Raw genomic sequence first — 27,229 nt, forward strand, 5'->3', positions numbered from 1 at the left:
AGCTTTAATGCAACATCACATATAATTTATGTGTAGTAATTTAGTTCCTGTAATTCTTTAGGAATTAATACAGGAATTAGTTGCAGAGAAAGACATTATACACATGATACTTTATAGCCATTAAGTGCATTAGAGCAATCTGTTTTTCATTATGAGTACATTCATTCAATGTAAACAAAAAGAAAAGTCTGATTTGTCGACTGAACAATCCCATAACCAGCCATTTATTTTAATAACATATCAAACAAAAACAGTAACTTTAAACAGAAAGTGCTGACCATTTATATTGGTAAGACCTTAATAGTACTTATAACCACAACTGCCCTGGTGTTTGATAGATAAAATTCTTAGTTGTAAAATAAATTAATGAAAAATATTGCTATTTATCATCAGACTTTATAGACAAAATAAACAAGAAAGCCCTTATCATGCACCGTCATCTTTGGAGTGCTAATATTATATACTGTATAAGCACAAAGACCTTTTGCATCTTTGTTCAGAAAAGTAAAATGTTACCTCAGTATGCGTGTTCTGATAAATTCTGAGTCGAATCCAAACTCAAGTAAATAGTATCACAATTGGCTCATTGAACTAGAAGAAAGCAATAGCTAGAGATAAGAAGGTATTGTGGCAAAAAAACTCCAAGTATAACTGTTTTCCCCCTCACACTGTACTAACAACAGTTTTTAATACACCTGGATGCATTGCAAGCAAGATAGATGATGAGTTTTGTCCATATACCAGTGAAAGAGAGGGTGAAATAAATCAAACTACCATTAAATCGGAGATCTGAGCACGAGATGTGGTTTGAATTTATCCAGACAGTGTAATCGCTTTCACTGGAGGTTCTAATATGAGTTCATTAGTGTTCTTCCCTCAGTGACAGTTTTGGCAGTTAGGATGACAGGGCTGATTATTGACTCGACATCTACATCCACCAGTTATGTCACCGCTGCCCTGTAAAAAAGAAAAGAAAGAAATGAGAACCATGTCTCAGACACACAATAGAGAAACCTTTCTGAATATGTTTATCTATCTTAATGCATATATATTTACATTTGGGCCCCATCGAGCTTGTTTAGTGACCCAACAGATTTCTGTTTTGCACATCAAGCAGCAGATCCAGTCACATCCATCTTTTTTCTGGACAATGATGTCACACCGTGGGCATTTCATGGCTTCCCCATTCTGCAGCAGGCTCTGTAGTTGAATACAGTGAAACAGTGTGAAGTAGCCATAGAGGAAAATGCCTGAGAGGGTGATTTTAAAAAGTACAGAAAAACATCAACATAATACAATTTATCCACTTGACTCAAAATCTGAATATAATATGATCTAACTTTGCTGTATTCCATAAAGTAAAGCCCCGTATCAATCCAATGCCTAAATCCTTGCCATAGCCTGCATATAAAAGATGGACCTAGCCACTGCATACAACTAAACAGAACAGATACATTTACAGCATGTGTTGAATACCACAAGGTTATTAGACAGAAGGTGTTAAGAGCGCAACAGATCACCACAGCCCTTGTTTCCGCCACAGAGAAACAAAGGCTTCCCAAAGCTTGCTTCACCCTTAATAACGACACTAGTCTAAGATACACCTGAGGATTTGGAAACTGCCTCCTTAAGCAGCCATTAATGAAAGAACATTTAATTGTAAAAAAAATGACTGATTGTTCTATGATTTATTTTACAGGGTTAAGATTCTACAAAATTGCCTATTTGGTTTATTTCACTCTGGATAAGAGAAAAATTATAGTCCTTGATAAGAGACAATGTATTATTTTGTTTGTAATGTCATTTGTGTTCTGCTTCTTGATCCACATTGCTTTGCTTTGCCAGCATTCATAGATTTTCACTGTTCAGGGTAATTAACAAAGCACTTTAAAGTTGACTTACCTCCAGCATCTGTTTAGTTTTCTGAGCTGCTTCATCATTCTCTGCTCTTACACGCAGGTCATCCTGGTAGTCCTTGCAATTCATGTCTTTGTGGATGGCCTGAAAAATATACGTCCTTTACATCTGGCGCCCTCTCTATTACACGAAATGAAACTTTGTTCAGTTAAGGTATTAACGTAACAAAGGTACCCTGCAGAGAATGCAGTTGGTTTCGTCGCAGAGTTCACAGTGAAATTCATTGACTTCATCCTCATAGATGCACCACCCACGACAGTTGGGAGTCTGACAGTGGAAGCTGTGCTCTGAGCGGCTCTCTGCAATGCTCAGACGCAACTCCAGAAACCGCTGGTGTTCCTCTTCCGTGAGCAGCTGGACCCAGGATTATACCATAAACAATAACAGAGACATATGAAGAGTAAGAGATTACATACTGTGTGGCTGTCAACATATTTGCTTCTCTTAAAGTTATTGTCTGTGTTATTTTTGGGAAAGGTGATGTATGACTGTCAAACATAGACCATGTGAAGGTTAAGGTTGTGTCCCCGTGGCTTACACTCACCTCTTTGATCTCTCGGTCCAGTAATTTGCTGTCACAGTTGTCAGGACAGGACACCTCAGCATCTTGACTGTTTACTATTGTCCCTTTTAGACACTCCCTGAGTAATCACATACACGTCATTATATACATAAAATATTAAGCACAATGCACATTTTGCATACACTGACTCTTATTATTCAAAACGAGCATACATATGAAACACTGCATATGCATAAAGTTGATATACACAAAAGAAATGACACATGTAGTTAAAATTATAGGAGAAGAAGGTGTTTCGGGTCTAAAACAAGACTTGCACCAAGACATGGTTCAAAAAGATGCTTGAGGGGTACAGAATAAATTAGCTAAAGATTTAAATCCCACTGAAATGTTGTGAGTGAACCAGGCAGTACATGCAAGAAAACTCACCACTGTAGCCCATCTTGCCGAGCTGGCAGCCCATATGAGAAAGACTATTGCAGGGGCCCAGACCATTTCCTGCATATTTCCCCTCTGACTCATACTACTAAAATGCCAAATCTTTTCTGTTTTGTTTTGTTTTTAAATAAAGGCTCTTTTTCAAAAGTCAGTTGTAAGTCAAGTGTGTCATGTAACTCCACTGTACAGTTAGTAGTAACAGTAGTAAATGCAATGGCTAGATTTGTACAGGTATCAAATTGATGATGACATTAGATGCACTTTGGTAAAGGACGTTATTGCGAAGGTCTAGCAGCAGGGAAGTTGGGATATGGTATGGGTGGTGTAAAGGTCAATGTTAGCTAATCAGAAAGTGACCAAGAAAGCAGACAGAATTTGATAATTTTTCTGTCATGTTACAAAGCTATTTTCTGTCATACCTGCAGAAGGTATGGAGACATTCTCTGAGCACGATGCCCTCTCCTGGCTGCAGATTACTGAAGCAAATTGGACAATCTGCCTCGTTGGCATTTGGGATAAGGTTCTGTTCTTCTGTTGCCAACAAGTGCAAATAGTTCTCTTCTCGTTCCATCCGCTGAGCCTTTATCACAGAGTAGCATGCGCAGCAGAGGTTCAGATAAACTGCATGACTCATTACAAACATAGTAATTTAGCTTTTCCCGAAGATAGAAAGTGAAAGCTGAGAAGTTTTATTGTGGCCCGAAAGTCAGCTCTCATTATTCTTTAATGGTAATGTGTGGCAAATCATCTAGGAACAATGCGTAGTTTAAAATGTGGAATTTAAACAAAAAAGTGACACAAAAACAAGATTTAATGAGTTAATTAAACTGATGGTTTTTCTCTTTCTTTCTGTCTGTTTCTTTTATAACAAATATACCGATGTTTTAATATAAACATTAAATTTTTCTTTAAAACCTGTCAAGCACAAATCTTATTTCCTATAATATTTCAGGTTTTCCCATGACCCCAGGTGATTAGGGTTATTTCACACATAAATGTGAGACCGTGTTAAAAGGATTTAATTTTAGCTGTTTTTTAACAAGCAGCACTTTTACCTGTTCGTACTGCATCATGGCAAGTGTTTCCTGCTGGATCCTCTTAATCTCCTCCTCATCTGGCTGGTAGATGTCAGGCACAGTGTATTCTGCTGGCCGTTCCCCTCCGCACATCTCACAGCCAGGACGTGTTGGCTTGTTCAGATATGTACACACTGAACAGGCCCATCCCAACTGCAAGACATACAATATGTTTACACATCTCTAAAACATGCACTACTGTATTTAAACAATTATATGTGCAGGCCCATTGCTAAAGCAGGGTCTAGTTGTGTTCTGACCTGAGGTTTAGGAGCCACAGGAGGCTTGGGTACAGTAGCAGTTTGGTCTCTAGGAGGAAGAGGAGGAGGAACTATCTTCTCACCACCACCTCCATCCAGACCTCTGGGAAACAGCTGCAGTGGTTGCATCGACTCCATGATACCTAATAATATATTTTAATTGTATAAAACTTCAGTGTTATTAAACATCAATACGGCATACTTTGCTGTCTGTATTTATCATAGCCAAAGCACTTCTTCTTATCGTTCAAAAGGTAAGACAACTGTTTACTACTTACCATCTATACGTTGTTGCTCCTGGTCCAGGTTGTGCTGATGCCGTGTGAGATGAGCAGCATGGGCAGACCTGATAAACAGGAAAGCCTGGTCTCCACTATTTCGAATCCCATGGCTATATAATGTTTCCTGGTCCTGAGCTAGCCGCTTCCCAATCACCCAGCGCTGCAGCAGTGGGTGGAACCCAAAATCTTGGCTGATCTTTGAATATAAAAGAAAAGAAAAAGTAACTCGTCCACTGGAATTTCAATGTGGCTTAACAAAATGCAGTGAAACTTTAAAGACAATAACATAAGCCAGCTGGTGTACTACCACTTCCTAAAGGGTAATAAACACTTTAATGCATAGAAGACATCAAGAATGGTCAGGAGGGTTTTGATCTCTTGTAGCACTGTGGGGCTGTTTTTGTATGAATCGGTGCACAACTTTGCTACTGTGTGTATGTGGTAAGGTTACTATAGTTAACTAACACCAAACTGAAAACTAAAACTAGATGTGAAAAAACTTTTACTTAACTAACATTTAAAAAAAATAATACATACTAGACTTTGGAAAAATAAAACCAACTGAAATGATTTTGTGAACTTGGAACATGAACTCAAATGAAATAAAAAAAATAGAAAAGAGGAAACATCCTTAGTTTTAGTATTTATTCGTTTGGTAAAAATGTCAAGGCCAGGCGGATCAGCTGATCAGCTCTCTCTCTCTCTCTCTCTCTCTCTCTCGCCGGCGCGAAACTCACTGTGGGTTCACGCCCTTGGCCCAGGCCCTCGACAGATAAGACACCTGGGTCTCATTAAGACGATCAGCAGTTAAACCAGGAGGCGACTGCTGTTCATCGCTGGATCGTTGTCTACCATGCGTTAGTGAAGCCAAGCTACAGCAAGTCTAATTAAGAGTATTTTCCTTTGTGTGTCGTACTTAACCCTGACTCCCTGCCTACAGAGCTCCCTGGATTTTCCCCTGTGTGATTTCTGTGTGGCAGTGTCGGAGTGTGAGCCTGTGATCGTTTGTGTGGATGATCTGAAGAACGCGTGCTTCCCCCCTGGACTTCCCTGGAGACCCCTTCTTCCCTCACTCAGCTGTATATAGCACCCCCCGCACCTTCTTGTATATACACCAGGTGAATTGTAAATAAATCCTTGTGAGCATCAGAACCGGAGTCCTGCGCTTGAGTCCTCCTCCAAACCGTAACAAAAAATTTGTTATCACAGCTTGGCTGAGGAGACTTTGATGAAGATGTTTATTAAGACTTTGGATATCTACAAGAATGAGTCAACTGTTTGAAAAACGTTTTGTGTTTTTAAGGTAATAGGATACTTACAATCTTTATAATACTTATAATGACTTTCCTAACTTTTACCTTTAGTGTATACGTGCTAGACAATAAAACAGTAAAACTAACAGTGAAACTTCTAAAAACAAGACTAAAATTGAAATGAGCAAACTCACTTTGGACACGAAGTCTGAAATAAAGCTGAATTTAAAATAAAAATAGAAAAGACTGCTTGCTGATAAACACTGATATAAACAATACTGAATTGCATTTAGGGGCAAGGCTTTACTGACAAATGATACACTCCATGATACACTCACTGCATTATTATGAGTGATACATAAACATTTTTGGTTACAAGAAAACTTCACAAGTAGCCTTTAATAGATCATAGCTCAGCTCCATTTTAGGTTTTATATGTGTAATGTATCATAGGTTGGTAAGAAAATATTTACGTAAAAAAAAATAATAATAAAAGAACAGAAGAAAATTGCCTCTTGTGTTGCGTGTGCTTTCACATCAGTACCTTGTCTTTTAATTGTGCAATTGTCATGCCAGTAGCAACCTCAAGAATCACAGGGATATTGTCTTCTGACTGTCCATCCTCCACTCCAACCTTCAACCTGTAGAACAGGAACAACAGAACATGTCAGCCCTCTACTATTTTCACTTGAACATTCATGTCCATTCATTCGTGTTCTTATTTTGGTATTTCCAGCATGTAACCACAGACAAACAGTCATATATGCATGTTTTGTTTTTTTGGCACTTGGCCTTAATTCTTGTTTACATTGCATGCTTCCAAATTAAAACAGAGCCCATCTAAAAATAAAAAGGGGAACTCTTCCCCCATAAACAGCAGCGTCTGTGGTATTACTGTCATGGAGGCATTTTAAGAAACAGGGAAGTACACACAGGCATATCCCCACACACTGCTGTGTCCCACCTTATGGATTCCTGGGGGTAGATCTGACTGTTGATGTTGACTGACACCCGGACGGAGAGCTGAGTCAGCCTCTGGCACAGTTTAGCTGCTTCTTCAGAGTCCCCGCTGCTGAGGGCTTCAGTCAGAGACCGGGCAAGCTCCTCCGCTTCTTCGCGAGCAAAGGAAGAGGGGCGTCACGTGACTTATTGTCAGCATAACTCGTTTTTCTTTAATTCTTCGTATTATCAATTGATTTCTTTCTATCCTCTATGCCAACATACACGTACGTAGCGATGGTAAATGAACATTACGAAATTGATAGTGGCTTGTCTGTTGATTTTGACAATATAAAGCGTTGAGTCTTACCAAAACAACAGTGACACTTTCACAATCTCTACACTAAGAAATCGATAGCAAGCAGTGACACACACAAAACGCTTTCTGTTTTACTAGGACAGCTCTGAGATCTTATAAAACGTAGTTGTCAAGAAGTATTTGGAGTCTTCATAACAAAATCGAAAGTTAATTGAGCTGCTTACCCTCAGTCAGATCGACCCTCGGTGCCACCTCTGAAGCCATTACTACACGGGAGGTAATAAAATTATTAAGCTGCTTGGCAGCTGTAACGAAACACAGCTGCCTTTAAAACTATTTCAGGCAATACTTCCTCAGTCCTCATCCGACAGAGCCTTTCCAAGTTCGGCTTAAGGTTAAGAAAGGCAGCTATAGGGCCAAAGAGAGCCAAGTAGAAGTCAGAAGTACCACTCTAGCGTCGCTTTCTCACTTCTCAGTCCCTGTCAGGTAGAACGGAAAGTGAAACTGACTCACGCCCAGGAAGAGATATTTTTAAAGGATCGCTTTGGAATTTATTTCGCTCCACCCCTCGTTGACACTTTTTTGTTCCTATCTAAATCAGTTAAATGCATTATTGTAAAACTAAAAACCACACGAATAAGTCCAAAAATAAATAACAGCCGATGCATGAAATCTAATTATACATTCACCCCCTTTAAAAAAACAAACAAAAAAACCCCCATCTGAAATGGTGACTTCTCGCATCCAGCAGATGGCAGTGTATGTCAAAGGCTGAACTCATTTTAACATTCAGGTTTTACAACTTTGGACCTAATATTTAATTCAGATTAATTACATTCGCTGTATATTTAACTTAAGAACAACGGAAGCCCTTTAAAATAAGCCCTTTTTTATCGGTATTAACATCTCTGGCGATGAATGAGCACTCCGAGGGCAAGTTGGTCGTATATTGCAGCTCTAGTTTTAATAGTGTGTCTTTGCGTTCAAACCGAAAAAAAAAGATATACAAAGGGTTATGGGAAGATAAGAAGCTTTAGTGATGATCAGTTTAATCCAGATGCTGATAAACGAGCCAATCACAGCGGCTCCAGCAGGAGGGGCTGGCGGGTCTGTTCAGCTGCGCACCACAAAGTTGCAGAGCGTCCCCGAGTCCCCGCCTGCCTGCTTGCACTTGTCATCTCTCGCACCTGGAGCCCTAATCTCGTCCATAGCAACATCTTCATTTTACTTTAGCCTTCTAGACTTCAACAGTTTGATTTAGACGTGTTTCGTTGCGGTCGAAGATGCTGGCTTGTACAGAGATGATCACTATGTGCCTGCAGTCGGCCAAACAGAAGCATCTTCGGGCTCAGCAGCAACAGCAGCCGCCGCACAATGCCGGACAGGGGCTTACTATTTTTCATGATGTGAGTGGATCCGCTCTCTTACTCATGTATTAGTGTTACTGATGCAACACATTGTTGACGCTTTTGCTTTTCATTCATTTTTCTTGTATTTTTTATATTAACTGTAAATCTAAATATATTCATTGTTCAAATAATATTAGATTGAATGAAAAAAAAAGAAAAAAGAAAAGAAAAGATCTGGTCTGAGTTGATATAGTGCTGCAAATTTAAATGTTTTTTCTCTCTCCCTTTTATTTACTTATTACTTTCTAGAGAATTTAGTGGAAATGAAAACTGCATCGTTACAGTATTGTTTATCAGATGTTGTGTGGTGTGCGCTTCGCCATGTACGCGCGTGTGCGTAGGAAAGTAGGAAAAGCTGCAGCTGCAGCTGCTGTCTCTGCATGATAAATTAAGCCCCCAGTCTGACAGGTTTAGGGACTGCTGGGGGTTCTCCTCTTTTTGTTACGCACAGATGCAAACACTTCTGGGCTTTCAGAGGCAATACGTGCATAACAGTGAACCTATTCAATATATATGTATTAAACAAACAAACAAACAAACTAAGTGATCAACTCAAAAATGGTGCTATGATTTATAATGCGCAGCTTACCCTAAGTTGTGCTCAAAACAGTAACAGCCTTATTAACCTGCAATGCTGCCATAGAAACCACCATCCAGCTTGTCATCTTGTTAGAGGTTAGCAGACCAGTGATGTTTCCAAATCTGAGCTCTCACTAGCTTGAAGCTTTCCATTTCCCTTTGACTACAACCTTGTGTAGACAAGGACATTACTTTTGCAGAAATGTCTATTTAAAAGTGTGCACTGTCCCTGAATGGGGTATGTGATTGAAGTGCTTCTCATATTCAGTCTTCGGCCTTGAGCTTTTCTGTTGACTGAGCACTAACACACAAAAAAGACCATTCAGCTTGACGGTTCTATGCTCAAAATATAATTATGCTTAAATTGTTTAAAACACTGTGTGTAGGAGACGGTACTGAATACAATAATAATCAGTCTCAGTCAGAAACGGACATGCTGTCTTGAATTTAAGTGCCATGTTGCTCTGTGCATTGCATTTTTCTCCTCATTCTTTCTTTTTATTGCTTTCCACCTTTATTTGGTGCAGAAGCACCATGTTCCAAGACTGGAAACATTCCTAGCTGTAGATTGACCAAATATTCCCCTGGGACAGCTGAGAGATTTTAAGAATTTTAATCTTTTGTGTTGGTTTGACATTTCCATTAGTACAGGTTTAAGTCTGCATAAAGATTTTGTGTTCCTAAAGTAAAAGCGAGTAATGTGAATCCTTTGTTATTGCAGTGCTACCTACTGATTTTCAAGTGGTTACGAGACATACACAACAGAATGACAGGGGATTAATGACTAAATGCTAATTGATTCAGAACATTTTGTAATTGTTTGTAACAATTAAACTGATTTATTATAAAAGCACGTTGCTTGGTTTTGCATGCAACATATAAGCTTTAATTTGCAGACAGATCTGCACATCAGTGCATCAATTGCAGGATACTGAGCCAGTCACTAACATTAGAGATGCAAAGATTGCAACAAATCAAAGAAAAAGCAAACCTTTAAAAGTGACTGATTGTGCTAGGGTTGTATGAGGCTGTTTCATCATTTACATTGTTGGCTACTCTTCTTAGAGTCTTTGTTTTGTGAATGCAGCAGGCCTGCTTTTCTTAGGCTTTCTTGATTCCTGGCACTTATTTCTGCTTCTTCTCTTCTTTTGCTGCTACTGAGAAAGAAAAATATGATATTTTGGATTGTCACAGAAAGTAAATCATCTGGCATTTACTAACAACAAAGCATATTTATTAGGGTTGTTTTGGTGATGTTATGTCTTTTTTATTAAGCATTGCACCAAGTGGTGTGAAAGCAGAGCCTGAGATAACCCACCGTCTTAATACCCTCCACCATGACATCAGAACAGCAACACAATGGGAAGCAGGTCTGACCTTTCCTGGGCTTGCTGTAAATGATGCATTATCGTCTCCTGACACCGGAGAGTCAAAAGCCACAGCCAAACAACAAACACATTTAACGCTATACCTGATCTTCCTGGAATAGAGGAGGAGTGGAAAATGTTGGCTAGATGGGTCACAGTGCCAAAGTGAAAAAGAACAAGCTGCTGACTGAGATTGTGCAGTGACAGAACCCTAAAGCCGGTACAACATCAAATTTGTATTCATGTAAGATAAGTAGAGTGTTCTGATTGTCCTTTCTATGTGCAATCCAAGTGCAATGTTGCTTTTAATAGGATGAGGAATCAAAAATAGAGCAGCCAGTGTTTCGTGAAGTGAGTCGTTATGACCCGGCTCTTGTTATAAGTCAGGATTGAAGCAGTGGAGAGACAGACAGACACACTGAGGGCACAAGTGCAAACCTTGAGCTTGTTGACCTATAGCAAATTAAAACGAGGACCAAATTCTGCAGGATTAATAAACTGTAGGTCAAAACCAATGAGCACGGCAGTTGTGCTGCTTAACACTGGACATAAATGTCTCAGGGAGTGAAAGAGAATCAATAAAAGAGAACAAATTACGAATCTGTTGTTTTCATTGCAGATCTTGCATTCAAACTCGCTTAATGAAGCTATTGTTTTCTGCTCCCCTGAATGACAACCAAGCTGCATACAGCTACAAATGCACATATATGTTTGTTTGTGTGGCTGCATTAATATTTGTGAAATTCTTATTATAGTGCACAGATTAAACTAAAATTGGTTTAAAAATCTAAGTTTCATGTTCATATTTTCAAGAAACACATCTCAGTGCACAGTAGACTTGAGTTTTATTTGATTGTGTATTCAAACGCTTTGAAAAATATATTTAGCCTTCACAATAGTTACTTTAGTCGCTGTGTTGTGGCTGTGATCTTTAAATCTAGATCTAAAGCCCTGTTTTACCGCTGTTATTTATTGATGGTGTGTTGGTATAGCTTTCTGTTTTGCTTCTATTTTATGTTGTTTGGTGAAGCCAAACAGTCCACTTTCTATTTTCTGGACAATAATGTTTTCACTGAGCTAAAGAAAAAAAAAATGAAACAAGTAGATTTTTACATGTTGACCAAAAAGCAACTCTTTTTCTCAAAGCAGTCGCACAGGCTTTACAGGATCAACCCTGAGCTTTATCCTGTTGTGTGGACATTTGTCTTTTGCGTGTCAGAAAACAAATGGCTTTCCTCAGTTTTAGTGATTTTTCTACTTTTAGTGAATAATCTATACTGTTGATTTTATCTGATGGGTGTTTTTTTCAGCTTGAGAAGTGGGCTTTTTATAAGTTGCCATTACTGGTGGTTCAAAACTCAGCTAAAAACAAGAAGATTCTATCTTTTTTTAAACTCCATAACAATTGCAACAGTAACTACTATCAAACACAGACCAGTTATATATATATATATATAAAACAAAATCTGTATTTGTTTTGGTGTTTTTTTGCTGCAGCTGAGTGATGTGGTGTGTGCAGTCATAGTTTTGTCTTCGTATAGTCATCATTGGTGTATTAAATAATACAACTGACGTAAGTGCTCCATCCGCTACTGTTAATTCAAGCCAGTTTTGTACATGAGAGTCCCCCACGGGGAACAGAATGGAGGAAACCAATTCTATTAAGATTACACAGCATTGTTTATATACAGCGCAGCATCGTTGTGATTAGACTGATAATCCATGAAATGGCTTCAAACGAACATTGTTACCGCGTTATAAAACTGATACGATGGCTATGTTGAAGTAAGCAAAACAGTAAACTAATGCAGGAGCTTTGTTTCTGCTTTTCCTGCTGTCAAATGTTCAGATGCTCATAGTGAAAAAAGGATTTAGTGAAAGGTGGACTTCTGTGTTGTTTGCAGACAAAGCTGCATGCCAGAGAAAATAAGCTGCAAGTGGATCAGATAGTATCTTGTGTTTGGAGTCCCCATTATTTGTGACTTACTGTTACTCTTGCATATTATTGCATACTGTATATTTAACAGAATTGTGTATAATACATATAGCAAATGATTATCCTTCTTACTACCTACCATATTGGCCCTCCTAAGAAATTAATGAAAAAGCATCAGTGAGTCAAACAAATAGACAATAAACATAGTGTGGCGTTACCGTACAATTATCACTTCTGAAGTAAATGACTGTTTACTTTAGAATGATAATTGTTCAACCTATTTTAGAACTGACACTATCAATTTGCTTTCAACCTAACATGACTCACTCATGCAGAGTATAACAGCCTTTGTAAATGTCCTTCTTCTTGTCATCTTTCTAGTCTGTGCACCAGGATAAACGAACCGCAGGCGTTAAACATCCTATTGTGTTTTTGACAAACTGCCATGATTCTTAATAATTTACACCTGCTTATTGCAAGAATCCCTTCAGTGATCCTATGCTAGAAATAAAAACCATCCTCTCCCCCCTCTTTTTGTTTTCCAGATTTTCCGCAGAGCAGACAAAAACGGTGAGTAAACAGTACATAATATGCTTGGTGATGAATAATTTGTCACAATGCATGCTTGTTATTCCTCCACATCCTTCCACTTGTTATTATGCCCCAAACAATCTAGATGGAGAAAAAAAAAAAAAAAAAGGGGGGGGGGGGGGGGGGGGAATTTGCATGAATGACTCTTCAAGTGAATCTTCTTTCCTCTGCATGCTTGAATAAGTTTTTCCACCCAATTAAAATTATTCTGAGATTCTGGATTGTAGCCCAAACTTGGAAGAACGTGCCACACAAAATAAAGCTTCTTCCTGTCAAACTGCATTGTTTGGGTGCTGCGGGTGCTGTTTACAAATTATTATGAGTCATGTTAACACAGCCGCAGCCAAGATATTTTTTCTAGCAACAAATTTATTGCCAAATGCGTACAGGATAGACTTCGTATTTCAAGAGTTGGACATCTGTACACATACCTATGTCTGTGTCATAATCAGTTGTTTGTTTTACTCATTTTACCTCATGGTAATGGCACAGTCTACCAAGAACTGTGCTACTTCACAATGATACTGTAGCTCCATACTCACTGTCGGTTAGCCGGATCAGTTTGGTCTGAATGCACAGTGAATGCACCTGTAGATGCCTCCTACGTCACACTGTATAGGGCTCTTAAGGGCACCTTGGGTTTGTAAAATTTGGCAGTGAGAAGATATAAGCATTGCAAGCGCTTACTGTAGTTGTTATTTGTGCCAGTAGCCCCGGGAGACTCCAGCATTAATGCATCAATATTATTGGTGCGTGATGTTTAATGCATTCAGCTAATTTTAATGAAATTACTTTTTGTTGTACAGACTTCCCCCTCAGATTGGTTCATTATAGTTTTCATGAGCAATTTTCAGGAAATTAGATTGAAGTGAAGCTGTAGCTTATGCAGTATTTGCTCTGGGATTATTAATAAATTAAGTAAACAGACAAAGATGACTGCAAAAGCGGCTGCCGTGTCTCTTGTATGTGTGTATGTCTCTTGTATTACACCAGAGACTTGTTTTGTTGAGAAAAAAATATTTTGTGATTTTGCTAAACTGATATTTGTCATTGTGTCAGATGCAATTTTTCTTTTTTTCATTGAGGCACAAAATGATCCATTTTTATTTTGTGATTGCTTTTGACAGTGCAACAGAAGGCACGCATTTCTTAGTGTGCAAAGAGAGAACGCTTTTAGATTTAAGATTTATTTACAGAAGAAAATACGTAAAAAGACTGGCTCACATCAACATCTACCATACTGGGATGCATCTTGGCATGTATTAAGTGCACAATCGATAATTTTAGGAAAGGCAAAGTTCTGATGGGTCAGCATTTACATTTTTTAGGCCCTAAAAGTGAAAACATAAATAATAATAATAATAATAAGAAGAAGAAGAACTGTCCTCTTTTTATGCTCCAACAAAGCTTTATTTCTTTTTGTTAAATCATCTTTGTGTTTTTAAATAAACAGAACATTGAGACCAATGGAGTCATCTCAGTAATATATATTTTGTAAATTAGGTCAATCTAGTTATTTCATATCCCTTTCTTAAGCTACTCCCTGATTATTGCCCAATAATCAGGGAGTAGCTTAGAGTTTGGAGTCCAAGCTCTAAATAAATTTGTCATGGATGTTGAGGTAATTTGATGCAGGACCTCCAACAGTCAGCCTTGGTAGAGAAATTAGATAAATATTATAATAACAAACAAATGACTAATTTCCAGCTAAAGATTCTCCTCGAGAGTAAGCATGCTGTTAACCACTGTATCTCGTTTCTCTTGTGTTATTATGAAAGGACCTTTGGCTTCCTATCTTACTTTAATTTTCATGCTTTGCTTTTCAGTTTTTAAAGAGCTCTTTAAAATTATCATGAATTTCTATCTCAGTTGTGACTGAAATGCATTTCTACTTTATGTAGTTTTTTTACATTTAACTTTTTCAAGGGAGTTACTTATTCAAACATTTTTGTTATCAGAAATATGTCTACTTACTAAATGGTTTTGAACATTAAGGACTGCACATTTAGTCTGACCTATAATCAGGTTCAAAAGGTAAACTTTTGCTTGTCTGTTAACATCTCATACTCGGTTTTCTTTTTCTTTACCTCAATTCCAAACATCTTCTTCTGTTTTTGAAATGAAATCAATTGAATAGTCTTGGGTATATATTCATTTTTATTGTATGTATTTTATTGTTTTCAATATAGTACAGTATAGCATAGGATAGGATAGGCTAGGATAATTCCATCCATAATGTAAAATAATACCATTCATCTAACAGAATCAAATGCTTTTTGGCATATAGATTGTCACCAGAGCCCTATGATTGAGGAAAAAAACACATGTACAGCAGGTTCAGCACCCTTACTGCTCTGTAAGAGAGATATATTTATTTCTAACATCAGATGAAATAACATGCCAAAGCAAATCAAGAAGAAGTGCACATCAGTAGGACATTATTGCGTATACAGGGTCTACCTCCACACAACAATTACTTCTCAGCAGCTCTTAACAATCTCCTATGACAGGAATTTGACATTATGAATTGTTCTGTTGCTTCCAGCCAAATGTATTCTCTGTTTCGTTATAATGACAGAAAAACTCAAAGAAAATATTCTCTCCTACAACCCCTGCTAGTTATTTTTCATTAGTAATTGAAATATAAATCCCACTGGAATTAGGCGAAGAATATAATATGATGACACCGTCAGAATGCACTGAATAATAGAAACGTGGTAGTTACTAAGCACGTCCTGTCTTGGTAAAACTTATAAAGTGTTACTATGGTTATAGTAACAATGATGGATAATAAACTTGAGTAAATAGTTATTAGAATGTCTCTGTGTAAATATCTAAAAAATATTAGCAATATTATAATTTATGTTTAGTTTTGTCTTGGATGTATAATAAATGTACAATATTATTCAATAACTTATATATAGTGTCTTGTGTCATAGCTCATATGGTATAACAATTGTATTTCGATCACACCTGCTGATACAACCTTTTATATAGTATATTTTTATATACTATGCGTTATGTATTTGTTTACAGTTGAGGTGTATTTTAACCCACACCATGATCTTTCCTGGAAGTTAAAAACTAGTTTCTGTGCATATGAAGTGAATAATAGAAAATGAGAATAAATGGTTAAAAAGAGCTAAAATGAGACCGAATATTGGGCACGTTTTGGTTAGACAGAAACCAGATTTAATGAAAAACAAAATCCGAAAGTAGCTCGACATTTCAAGCAGTTACTCCTAGTTAAACAGTATGCTGTAAAGACTTTGAAGCTATATATATAAATAAATAAAACTTTCTCTCCATTACTACTCCGGAAAAGAATAATTTATGGACCTTAATTTGGAATAGCTTAGACAGCTATTCCAAATTAAGGTCCATAAGAGTATAAAATCTTATAGTTTTTAACTTAAGTTAAAATCATGATTCAAAAGTTTTATACTGCAACTGCATCCTGCTTTTAATGACTACTCTGAGACCAATGTGCATGAAATCCTAAGAATAATTTAAATAACCCCAACTTTTCTTATGAAAAAATGTTATTTCTCCATATTCAGCAGATCACACTTGCAGTGTTATGACTGAAGATGAAACCTCATCTTTCTTCTAACATCTGCTCTGTGGTGGATAAGACCTGTCAGCGTTATGTTATTACTGAAGTGGAGAATCAATAGGTTGTTTGTTCTAAAAGCAACTTAAGTTGGAATATGGAAGATATAGAGCAGCTTTAGACTTTCTCACAGGTGGCCAGGTGGAACACATCCTAAGTAGAGCATTTGTGCTAAGAATACCAGAATCTGTAACGATGCGGGCATTTTAGTGCATAGAAGTTTACCAAAAGGAATCAAGACCCATCTTTCCTCGTAATGCTTGTTGCTATTGAAGTGATGCATTCATGGGGAATTTATAAACCTCTTAGCAGAGTCTGCAATGGGACTAACCTTTGGAAAGATATGAATGTGCCCTACTTTGTGCCCTACTTTACAGGACGTACTCACTTTCATGTTCTTGTTTACTCTTGCCTTGTGAACACTTTGTTATAGTAATCTGACTTTTATAAACTAAAGTAAAGAGAAAATGTTATATATGATCAGGCCGTGTCCCATTAGCTTTTTTTTTTTTTTTTTTTTAAAGCAGCACTTTCTTTCTTTGGAAACATGTTTTTTTTTACATCTTGAAACTCCTAAGTGATTTTTCTTTCTAATGAAGAACAATATATGCATATTGCTTTTGCCCCAACCGTCAGCATGATTTAAAGCCGCTTCCTTTTATAATGGAATTTTCTCTACGACGGAGTGTTAAATGGAGGCTTTGGCTATTTAAATTTTGGTTCACTTTAAAGGGTTGTTTTACACGCTCAGCTTCAAATATTCCCCTCCACATCTCTGTTCAACACATTTGTTGTTTTCAAATGAAACAGCTGCACTGACAACTGCTTCGGTGATAAATGGTTAGAGTGTGGGTTCGGGTCGGGTAATGCCCATCCTTTTTACGATTCTCCCTTGTCAGCAAGTTGTAATCCTTGCATAGTTTCCATGTAGTCTTTTTGTCCTTACTTTCTGAACAGAAATGTCTTACCCTGACTACACGAATAAAAAGTTAAAAGTATCATGCCTCATGTAAAATGCATCGAAGGTATTTTGTCTGTTTCAGGCAGCTCGTGTGTTCTTTAAAACCAGGTCAAAAAACACGCAGACAGTGATTCATTTTGCAGACTGTGGTTTCAATTATTCAACATCAAAGTCATTGTTTGTTCTCTGAAAGTTTGTTCTCTGAAAGCATTTCTGGACTGGCTGCTGTAAAATCGCATTAACTTCACATTATCTGGAAACATGACCATTACAAAGCCTCAGAAGTCATGTTTTTTAGGAAGGGAGATCTGCTTAGACACCGTATATGCCAGTGGGCCATGCGTGATTTATTAATTTAAGGACATCAGCTGATACTTGGTTTGTGAATGTTTAGTAGCTAGAGACTGTAGCTGATCTAGGAACAACCTCCTTCTAAACGTCAGTAAGACAAAGGAGTTGATAGTGGACTTCAGCACTAAGCAGGAGAGGAACTACCAGACCCCTGTCATCAACGAGTGCCCAGTGGAGAGAGTGGACAGCTTCAAATACCTCGGCGTTCACATCACACAGGACCTGTCATGGTCCTGTCACATCAACACTGTGATGAAAAAGGCCCGACAGCGTCTCTACCACCTCAGACGCTTGAGAGACTTCCGACTGAACTCCAAGGTGCTCAGGAACTTTTACTCGTGCACCATAGAGAGCATCCTGACGGGAAACATCTCAACCTGGTTCGGGAACAGCACCATGCAGGACAGACACACCATCACATAGTACTGACCCACACATATGGTTCTTACACACACACTGGACATTCTGGACTTTGTTTACACTAATTCGATTAGATGCGTGGTCATCTAATCGAATCACTTCATCACTAAATCACTTTAAGCATATTTGCACTGCACAAGACGCTTACAAATGTGGATTGCACAACACTGGACATTATATTTCTTCATTTCCATTTAATACTTGTACAGCTGCTGTTATTGTATATATATGTTTATATTTCTTCATACATTCTTATATATTTCTATACTGTGTATTTGTGTATTTTGCTGTACAGTTATTTTATTTTCAACTTTAATTTATATATTTTATCTTATTCTTTCCCAGTTAAATTTACCCTTCATTCTAATCTGTTGTTGTACAGTTATTTCATTTTTAACTTTAATTTTTATATTTTATTTTATTCCTTCCTAGTTAAATTTACCCTTTTTAATTTTCATATTTATTTCCTCTCTTATTCATAGCCTTTTTTTTCCTTTAGGTCACGAGCAGTTGTGTAAGCCTTTCACTGCATATCGTACTGTGTATGACTGTGTATGTGACAAATAAAACTTGAATTTGATTTGATTTGATCTAATAGGACTGTAGAGGATGAAAAGAGCAAATGGAAGTCAGTGGCATTTTAGTGCACCCCTTTCTGTTATATAAAACTCAACACTGATTAATGGCTGGAAGACTTCATTCATTTTAGTGGTGATGCTAATTTAAACTAGGTTATACTGTATGTACTCATGTAAAATGCAGTTCACATAGTTTATTCTCCCACGAGGAGGGGAAGAGAAGACATTTCCTTCAATACTTCCTGCTCTTTAAGTGATCTCAAGGCAAACAATGCAACTGTATAATGTATCATAATTGATCAACATCATTTTAGAGTAACACTTGGCTGTACAAGAATTTCCCATTTTAGAAATAAGTGCTCCAGCATCCACTGTTCTCATCTTTACATCCATCAGAGGAGATGGATGTGTCAGATATGAGGATGGAACCAGATGTTTCCTGACGCTTAGACATATTTTTTTAATCTTTTGATGTCTTCTGTCAGGATTATTACGGATTTTTTAATTAATTTAATGCTGCAAACATAGCTGTAATGTAAACATGCAAATCTGCATGTTTTTACAACTTATACTCCTTATGTCTCCTAAGACAGGTCAAAAAGTCAAGGTAGTGCTGTTCCCTGGGTCAGGATGTCATTGACATCAACTCAAAGCCTTTGAAAAATGATGATGTTCAGGCTTGTGTATTTGTCTGGGTTTTTTCCTTTATGATAGAGACATTTAACCCAGAAATGTCAAAATGAACAGAGGAGACTGCTACTTGCTGTCAATTGGCAATCAAATGGAGAAGTGTTGCTGCTGATCCTTGTTGCTGTGTGTCTTGTTTGGCACTCCATGAAGAGGAATCTTTCCGAGTACAGCGCTGTGACATGTGGCAGGATCTACAGTCTCTGGGTCAACATACTGAGCACAGACGGCATTAAATTATAAGGAAATTGCATAAAGTATATATAAGTGGAACAGCACATATGTCTATTAAAATCTATTAAAAGAAGGCCAGCTTTTAATATGTCATGCTTTTTTTCTAACCAAGAAAACATCAATCACTCTTTCAACATGCACATCAACTAAAATGTGATTTTTAATATGAATTAAAAATTGTCCAAGATACTAGTACATGTGTGGTGATCCAAATGATTTATAGTACGTAAGAGTTCTTTGTATTTTGACAGAGAAAACAAAGGCAGTGAAAGAGACTGGAAAAAACAAAAGACACTTTTTGTGTGACAAAGAAGATTTGATTTTTATTCGAAAAAAAATGTGGGCCAAAGTGGCGAGAGCAGCTTGTTGTCTGGACCAACACATTACACATTCTGGTCAGAGGTAATGTTGAACAGTGTCAGTATGGGTCCACTTGAACAGATGGTCTTCCAGCTTGCCCTTGAATTGCCAGCTTTGCTGAGCCAACCAAGTGGAATGGCATATTAAACCACTCTCCTTTTGCCTTGTCTTTGCATAGACAGGGTTTGATTACTCAGGGGGTTAGAAGCCAAATTTTAAAAGTGTGAAAGTGTGAGTTTCGTAGCTGCCCTGATTTTGCCCTGATATGACTCTCTGTGCAAAAAACTGTCTATTTGGTGGATTTACCAACCTCATATCCATACTTATTTGTGCATATGACTGTCTTAGCTGTATTTCATCATTCTTTATTGTAATGTTACTCAGTTGCATTGATTAATTATGTCTCCAACTCCTTCGAGTATACTTTTGCTTCCCTTTTTAGGTAAATATGCCTAGTCTATTTATTCAGCTGCACTTAAAAACATCTAGCAGCTTCTTTCTGGCAGGCTAACTGCTGACTGATCTGTGTAATCTGTGCTTGCAGACTGATTTATAATAGGCTCACGAAGGAACACTTCTTCACAGATGACAACCAAGCTATTTATCATCTGCTATTGATTTTCCTGTGCATTGTCACAAAAATCTGTGCTCACTGTTAACTAGTCTGAGCAGAATGAGAAAAAATTCAATGTGCTCACCATCTGTAGTGCTTTTACATTTATATTTTGTGGAACACTTATGCATAGTATTAGAATTTAGTTTTTATCTGTTAGAACATTCATATTTGTTTTGTTTTTTTGCTTTTTACAGACACGCGTCATATTTACATGTTTAAATAAGTGACAATTCTTTTCAAATATGACTTATTACTTTATCAACAATTCAAGCCATTATATATATATATATATATATATATATATATATATATTAGGGGTGCAACGATACACAAAATTCACGGTTCGATGCTTTGGTGTCACGGTTCGATATTTTTTCGATACAAAAAATGTTCATGCCTTTTTAATTTGTCATTTATTAAAATTATAAATATATATTTTAACTCAAAAGTACAGTTTTTAAATTTAACCCTAACCCTTGTGCGTGTTTTTTATTTTGACAGCGAATGCGCACCTGCGGACCACTTATGTGCAGCCCTGGTTATTTAGCTCGTCATATTGCTGCCACAGAAATTCTTTTGTCCATGAAACCATAAAGCTGCACTTTCTTTTTGCCTTATAGTCTGATTTGTCATAACTTCTCCGTTTTGTGGTAAGCTTTTCTTTGGCTGTCACTTCTTCACCCTGACCTGTCTTATTTGGCTCAGCAGAACTAAAATATATATCTGTCTGTGAAGGTTCTCAGTCATCCAGGTCATCGTAGTCAAATATAAATCCTGCTGCTTTTACACACGGACTCACATAAGCTCAGCGATTCTCTGCGCGATCAACCTCTCACATGTTTAAGCTGCGGGAGATTTCACTTGTCATGTTTGCATAGTAAGCTAACGATTAATAAGACGATGTCAGAGGAATTGGTGCACAAATTATCATCACTCACAGATCAGTGCTGTCGCTCTCTATACACAGTTCGCGCGATTGCAAAGTGAAAGCAAAAAAACAAGCGCAAATTCAAACGCGATTTCAATATGTCACATATTGACAGTGGCTCACCGATGCCAATGACATAATTACCCAGCTACATTTCTGAAAGAATGCAAAAGCATTGACATAAATTTTTCCTTCCTACAATAGCCCGACGGGCAGGGCAGAGATAGATTTTGGTACCCCGACTGAAAAAAATCGCTAGCTCCAGGACGTTGGGCTAGCGATATTGCGAGCCCTGTATCTGATTGAGGAATCACTCATCTTTGGAAAAGAGAGTTTATTACAGAGAAATGTCTCTTTCCAAAATAAAAGCTATACTATCCGCTTCTTCTGGGCTATATTCTCAGCAGCATATTAAACAGCTGTCTAAATGACTCGGCTAAAGTTAGCAGCATGCTTGCTTGTTTTTTTTCTGCTTCCACTTGTCTTTGCACTAGGATGATGTCGGCGTAAATGTGCAGTCATATTCGTTGTGTTCCCACTAGTGCTTTCAGGTTAATCTCGTTGAAATGACCTTAACGCCACAACACGGCAAATCTCCGTTAACGCCCATGCATGGGGCTAGACGGCCAACACGTTAACGAGCTAACTGCGCTAACACACTAGTTCCCACCCATGTAATTAAGCATTGCATGGCACATCCAACATACTGTTTTACTTTAGTCCATGACTGCTTACCTTCAGGGTCATACGTCACATGAAAACCAAAATAATTCCAAACGCCAGATCTGAATGAGGGTGGGGGAGGTCCATGTTGTAAGGAGAGCTTAACTTCTGTCTCGCTAGCTTGCCCTGCGCTCTTCCTTCTGACGATGCTGTCTGTGTTGAGCGCTCAGTGAATCTGCGTTCGACTACTCCGCCTAGGCTGCACTGTCGACCCTAGGCGGAGTAGTCAAACGCAGATTCACTGAGCGCTCAACACAGACAGCATAGTCAGAAGGAAAGTTGATAAAATAAATTACAAATTTTGTATTGTTCGATACATATGCGTACCGAACCGAAAGCACTGTATCGAACGGTTCAATATCGATACGAATATCGTTGCACCCCTAATATAGATAGATAGATAGATAGATAGATAGATAGATAGATAGATATTGAAATATTTTGTCAGTTAATTCCAAGAAAATAAGATGTTTTATTACTTTTTAGTCATTCAGTTCATTTTTTTTGTTTTCTTTATGCATATTATCATTAATATGAAAGGTTGCAGCTGTGGTAGTTACAAAACAATACTGACTTTCCAGCATAGCAGAAAAGCAGAAAAGGGCTACAGAAGCTCTTGAGCCTTTACACTGAGATTAAAAGGGAATTAAATGGAATAGTTTCCAGAACTAAGTACCACATGTGTAATGAGTTATGTAAAAAGTCCAAGCTAAGATAGGTGGTAGTGTCTTATCCAGCATGTAAACACATCCAAGTACGATGCAATCAGGTGGCTCAATTTTCTCTTTAATGTTAGGCAAGATGTTTCTCCTGAGTTTAGTATTACTGAAACTAAGATTTGGTAGAAGCAAGAGCACAGAAACAAGAAATCATTCAAGCAAGAAGAAAAAAAATGTAATATACATGTTATACACGTAACCACTAGTGAGCCTATCATCTTATAACTGTTGATACAAGGCTGCCTGTCGACTTTGTGCAGTAAACTTTCTTTCTGTTTCAGATGATGGCAAGTTGTCATTTGAAGAGTTTAATACTTACTTTGCTGATGGGATCCTGACTACTGAGGAGCTACAGGAGCTTTTCTATTCCATAGATGGCCAACAGAATAAGTGAGTTTTTGACCTAGTGTTATATTTAATAGATTCTCTCTCGTAAACTTTGTGCTTTTACCTTTTAAAGAGGGCAAAATAAAAGCATGCTTAAAGGCAGTGTTAATGTGTTCTTTTCAAGTCACCAGCCACAGATTAAATGTCTCACAGCTGGAGGGAGGTCCTCGGTAAACTCAACTCAAGCAGAATTGATGTTTACCCCCTCCTTTGGACATAAAATACTGTGGGCTAAACCAGCTACTTCAAAACCTAGACTACTTCCCTGAAATTACAATCAAGGAAATCAGCCTCAGGATAGCTGCTGAAATCACCGCACTGCAGTGAACGCTTAACTCTTTTAGCCACAGAGGAAAAGACCATTTCTCCCCTGCCATGTTGTATTTAATGTATCTAAGTCTGATCCTTACCTAAAGCCAGTGTGTTTTATTGCCTTTGGCAGATCAGGTATTTGTATTCATGAGGCATTTTGCAACTTTTCTTCTGTGCCAACACTGAGGCTTAACAAGGTTTCAAAATCTTTGTATAAGCTCAGGTGATATAACAAATTAACCATGATTGGTAAATCACTGAAATGCATCAGTAGGCCCAGTCTCACACACAAAAGCAGACTGGAATAGATGCATATGTGTTTTGGGGGGGGGGGGTTTCTTCCTTTTTTGCATCTAACTAGTTTGGCTACAGTAACCACTCTGTATTTATTTTTGTTGTGGTGCCAGTTCTTCCATCACTGTGTGATAAATTGCTTTTGAACATGCTGCTAGGCTAGTATTGCCGCTGTGATGAGAAACAATAGCCTCGAGACCTCTCTAACCACCCTCCAAGCTTTGAGGCAGTTGGCATGAACTGTGCTCTGATGTCTAATTAAAGGTTTTTCTTATTCTCAATATAACAATACAGTTAATGGAGTGGTGATAGGAAGAACGTGTTTTACCTGTATATGCTTGATAATGCTTAAAGTTATGCAGAAAATGCTGGAACTGAAAGCAAAGGGAAAAGAATGATCACATTAGCTATATCTTAATAGCCTAAAAGAGAGATATGTGGGAGCTCATTGTCACCATCCAAATGCAGATTTGTAACAGCAACTGCCAAAAAGGCATTTGTTTTTGTTGTCTGCAGGAGCTGTGTGAGCATTATAATAATGCAGCTATTTACCAGCTTCACTTCCAGTTTGATTCAGTCTTTAAAATGTCATTAAAACAACAGGGGAATTTTTCACATAGTAATGGTAGTAGTAATGGTCTTTATCAAAGAGAATAATTTCTCATCAAATGTAAACCCTTCTGCTACGAAAAGTAAACAAAGACGTATTTATTGCAATGTTTTTACCACTGTGGGAGAAGTAAAACAGACAATGGTCTAACATTTTAAATAATGATAAAATGCAGAAGACATCATTTCTAAGGAGAATAAACATTTCAGGTTAACATGCTGCGCACAAGTGTGATTTATATGGTTTTAACACTTTAACAAGTCTTGTGTATGTCTTTATATGACAACACTGTTATCATATTAACTATATTCACACATAGTCACACCAAACCTCTCAAGCAGAAATGAAGAGCTACATAACTTTGAATTTTCCTAATTAACTCTCAGTATCTTCCCTGCTTCTCTCTTATGTTCTGCTCTGCAGCAATCTGGACACTGACAAGCTATCAGGTTGGTTGGAGTGTGCTTACTCTGATTTCTGTATAACTCCTATCATAAAAGTTACTGTCATAAGTGCTTGTGTTACCCTATCCTTAGATTCTTTTTTTAATTATTATTAGTGTTCATGAGTAACTTCATAGCAACAGTTTAAAAACTCTGGGAAATTTGCATTTTCAAATGAAAGCATTGTATAAAGTTAGAGGCAGCAGGTTTTGCTGTGTTTTCTGCGCACGCCAAACAAGCAACACAACTAAATTATATATCAAAAGCATTTGTGATTTAGTTTGATTTGAATGTGTCGTCTGACATGTTTAGGTACTGCTGAGCAAAATCTGGTAAAAAGTCATGTTTCCCTATTGGTAGACTTCTTGTGTGGAAAGTCAACCAGGTGCTGGTTTCCTAAAATTTACAGACATACAGTAAGAGTCATATCGATATTGTTATATAGTATACACAGTAGTAGTGATATATATAGTAGTGATCTATTGGCCTATTTTTTTAATCATTTTAAAAAATACATGTGTGTCAGATGACCTGAATAAAGTTAAGAACTAGGACAGAGACCGGTAAATATGACTTGTACCCAGAATAAAACTTCTGCATAATTTATTGAATGGGAATGGCATCTTTTGCATCTGACATCAACAGAAGTTGACTGTTTTTCCATAACAGAATGCTTCTTTTATCTCATATGTAGTTCAGTGAACATCTGTCAGCCACTGCTCTATGTTCTTTAGACCAAATTGTTTCTGATTAACGGTTTAAAATTCAGTAATGCAACATAAATGAATGTAACTGAGGGGAGTGTAAAGGCTGCCACCAATCCATTCACCTTTGATCACATTGTTAACTGTGTGTCATGTCACTCGTACTCTTAGCTAGTGTAAAATCAAGTTTTTAATTAAGAATCAAGAGCTAATTACTATTGAGCTTTTTCTTTGCTTTACTCTTGCTCTATCATATATAATTTGGTGAACCTTCCTCGCACAGCCTTTTTACCGTGACACTTTAAATAAGCCTCGGTACACTGCTTTTGCAGTTACGTGAGCTCATTTGTGACATAAACATTAAAATGTGTAGGAGTTTCTTTATAGCAGTCGGTGCTGTCTGGTGTGAAATGAATCTTCACGCTTGCTATCATTAACACTACAAGAGTGAATGAGATATCTTATAACACTGCCTTATTAAAATTAGTAAAGAAAAAACCCTCAATTTCATGAAACGGGGAGCGCTAAGTGTTGCTGACATATTGTGCATTCATTATATTCTCACTCCTGTAGTCGTCGTCGTCTCTTAATTGGAGTCTGTCATGGCAACATATTAGAGCTTGTCTCCAACTTTTAAACGTTAAAATTAATGTTTGATGACTATTCATGTTCATAGTCCGTGATTGCAATAACACTGACAGGTTTTTTTTGCTATTCCCTGTTAGACTATTTTTCTCAGCACCTTGGAGAGTATCTTAATGTCCTTTCAGCTCTGGAGAGCCTGAATATTGCCATCTTAAAGGCAATGGATAAAACTAAAGAGGTAAGAATTCACCAAAGCACGTGAAGACTCTGAAAGCTATACTATGAACCATTTAGTTTTATGTGAATCTGTCTTAATTTTGGCAGACCACATGGCCACCACTCGCTAGCTCTGAATTCAACAGATTATTGAAATGACTGCACTATTCTCAAATTGGAAGTTGGGCTTCACACAGACTTTGTACTTGAGAGCTGGCAGGTTGGATGTAGTCTCAAATGTAATACATGCACCATGCAGGTAATAGCAAGAAAAACTGAGGGCTGAAAGCAGTTAGTTTTTATCAATTCAGATGATTCACACTGACTTACATCACCTGTGGTCTCGTTATCCTTGGTCCCACTTTGGAAAATACCGCCAAACCCCGAAACACAAAAATGTTGAATGAGTCGGTGAACGGATATTTACCTGTTAACGCTTACCAAATTTTATGTAACAAGGTTAGGACACTTTGACGGGGTTTATCCTATCTCCTATTAAAACCTCAAACTGAGTCTTCACCTTATAATATACTGATTTGCATTATGGGGACATTTCTTTACCTTAAAGGAGGTGGGCCTACATAACGTGAGTATCCAAAC

At 37.5% G+C, this 27,229-nt stretch overlaps 2 protein-coding genes across 3 annotated transcripts in view; one reads left to right on the forward strand and one right to left on the reverse strand.

Annotated features, from left to right (window-relative positions):
• Positions 1-189: 189 nt before the first annotated feature.
• rbck1 (RanBP-type and C3HC4-type zinc finger containing 1) lies at positions 190-7,505 on the reverse strand. 2 transcript variants are annotated; one of them, XM_086293470.1, is made up of 12 exons: positions 7,231-7,505; positions 6,713-6,857; positions 6,293-6,389; positions 4,493-4,691; positions 4,215-4,357; positions 3,934-4,107; positions 3,298-3,458; positions 2,462-2,558; positions 2,092-2,271; positions 1,903-2,001; positions 1,057-1,200; positions 190-957 (listed from the first exon to the last, which is right to left on the reverse strand). In XM_086293470.1, the coding sequence occupies exons 1-12, from the start codon at positions 7,268-7,270 to the stop codon at positions 877-879; spliced, it is 1,560 nt and encodes a 519-aa protein (XP_086149596.1). In that variant the 5' UTR covers positions 7,271-7,505; the 3' UTR covers positions 190-876. The 2 variants fall into 2 exon arrangements, with proteins under 2 accessions (XP_086149596.1, XP_086149595.1); XM_086293469.1 differs by having other exon boundaries at positions 6,713-6,860.
• A 620-nt stretch (positions 7,506-8,125) lies between these two features.
• Positions 8,126-27,229, forward strand: part of necab3 (N-terminal EF-hand calcium binding protein 3) — a 42,474-nt gene continuing 23,370 nt past the window's right edge. The window contains exons 1-5 of the mRNA XM_086293474.1: positions 8,126-8,412; positions 12,843-12,867; positions 23,360-23,468; positions 25,105-25,130; positions 26,554-26,651. Coding sequence (XP_086149600.1) covers positions 8,290-8,412; positions 12,843-12,867; positions 23,360-23,468; positions 25,105-25,130; positions 26,554-26,651 — 381 coding nt within the window. The 5' untranslated portion in view covers positions 8,126-8,289. The remainder of the gene's footprint in view (positions 8,413-12,842; positions 12,868-23,359; positions 23,469-25,104; positions 25,131-26,553; positions 26,652-27,229) is intronic.

The sequence above is a fragment of the Aulonocara sp. 'chitande type north' Nkhata Bay genome, linkage group LG5, assembly GCF_057382095.1.
Source record: "Aulonocara sp. 'chitande type north' Nkhata Bay isolate Kocher_YH1m ecotype deep benthic linkage group LG5, A_spYH_male_GT1.1, whole genome shotgun sequence".
NCBI lineage: Eukaryota > Metazoa > Chordata > Actinopteri > Cichliformes > Cichlidae > Aulonocara > Aulonocara sp. 'chitande type north' Nkhata Bay.

Excerpts from the sequence above, each read along its gene's own strand:
- rbck1 (XM_086293469.1), bottom strand. The coding sequence starts at position 7,270 with ATGGCTTCAGAGGTGGCACCGAGGGTCGATCTGACTGAGG. Across the intron at positions 4,692-6,292 it reads TTGCACAATTAAAAGACAAG|ATCAGCCAAGATTTTGGGTT; the intron begins GTACTGATGTGA and ends TTATATTCAAAG. Across the intron at positions 3,459-3,933 it reads CCATGATGCAGTACGAACAG|GCTCAGCGGATGGAACGAGA; the intron begins GTAAAAGTGCTG and ends TCTGTGATAAAG.